General features: G+C 47.2%; 1 protein-coding gene across 1 annotated transcript; it reads right to left on the bottom strand.

The window, feature by feature from the left end:
• Nucleotides 1-322: 322 nt before the first annotated feature.
• LOC130025123 (uncharacterized) lies at nucleotides 323-622 on the bottom strand. The gene has a single exon (XM_056116091.1). The coding sequence runs from the start codon at nucleotides 620-622 to the stop codon at nucleotides 323-325; it is 300 nt and encodes a 99-aa protein (XP_055972066.1).
• Between the last annotated feature and the right edge of the window lie 357 nt (nucleotides 623-979).

A 979-nucleotide genomic window follows, 5' to 3' on the forward strand; every position in this document is an offset into this window, starting at 1 on the left:
CCCCAACTCCCAGTTTTGTTAACTGATAGTGCTGTGAGAGCACACACACCTGTCCCGCTGTTGAGGAATGCTTGCTGTTGCTGCGTTTACACATCAAAAATTCTCGGGGCTGATTTCAAAATGCAGGCATCACCCGGCTTCACCTAAATTAATAAGGTAAAATCAAATATACGAGCATCTTAAACATCGATATTACGAATTAAGCCAAGGTTAGTAACAGGATTGTGTGTTAAAGAAATCTGTCACTGTCACTGTCATCCCGTTAATCATCGATTACTCGCGTGGGCTCCAGTAGCATCTCATTTGTCCCAGCCCTGAGATTTTAGCATCGTAAACTGCGGATGTGACATGCCAGCTGGATGTCCTTGGGCATAATGGTGACGCACTTGGCGGGGAATGCGCAGAGGTTGGTGTCCTCGAAGAGCCCCACCAGGTAGGCCTCCCACACCTCCTGCAGTGCCCTGGCGGCTGAGCTCTGGGAGTGCAGGTCGGTCTTGAAGTCCTGGGCGATCTTGAACGCCAGCCGCTGGAACAGCAACTGGTGGACCTCGAGTAGCGCCACGGTTGGTCTGGTTGCAGTGCACAGCTTCTTCACGCCACCCATCAGTTTCCAAACCAGCATGTTTCCAATATTATTTGCTTCTTTATAAATAAACATAATATTAATGACTTGAAAGAGAAACCATCAGAATAAGTTCTCCAAAATGGCAGCTAATGCTTACAAGGCATCCCTGAGCCAGATTGCAAGGCACCCATTTCAAACTTGGGGTTTTTATGAACATTTTTTTTGTTTTAATAGGTTTTGTGTCTCCATTTTTATCTTCTTCAAAATTGGCCCAGTCTCTCTCTCTCTCTCTCTCTTTTTTTCCTTTTTGGGTCACACCTGGCGATGCACAGGAGTTACTCCTGGCTCATGCACTCAGGAATTACTCCTGGCAGTGCTCGGGGGACCATATGGGATGCTGGGAATCGAACCTAG

The sequence above is a fragment of the Sorex fumeus genome, unplaced genomic scaffold (genome assembly GCF_029834395.1).
Source record: "Sorex fumeus unplaced genomic scaffold, SorFum_2.1 ptg000001l, whole genome shotgun sequence".
NCBI lineage: Eukaryota > Metazoa > Chordata > Mammalia > Eulipotyphla > Soricidae > Sorex > Sorex fumeus.

Excerpts from the sequence above, each read along its gene's own strand:
- LOC130025123 (XM_056116091.1), bottom strand. The coding sequence starts at position 622 with ATGCTGGTTTGGAAACTGATGGGTGGCGTGAAGAAGCTGTGCACTGCA.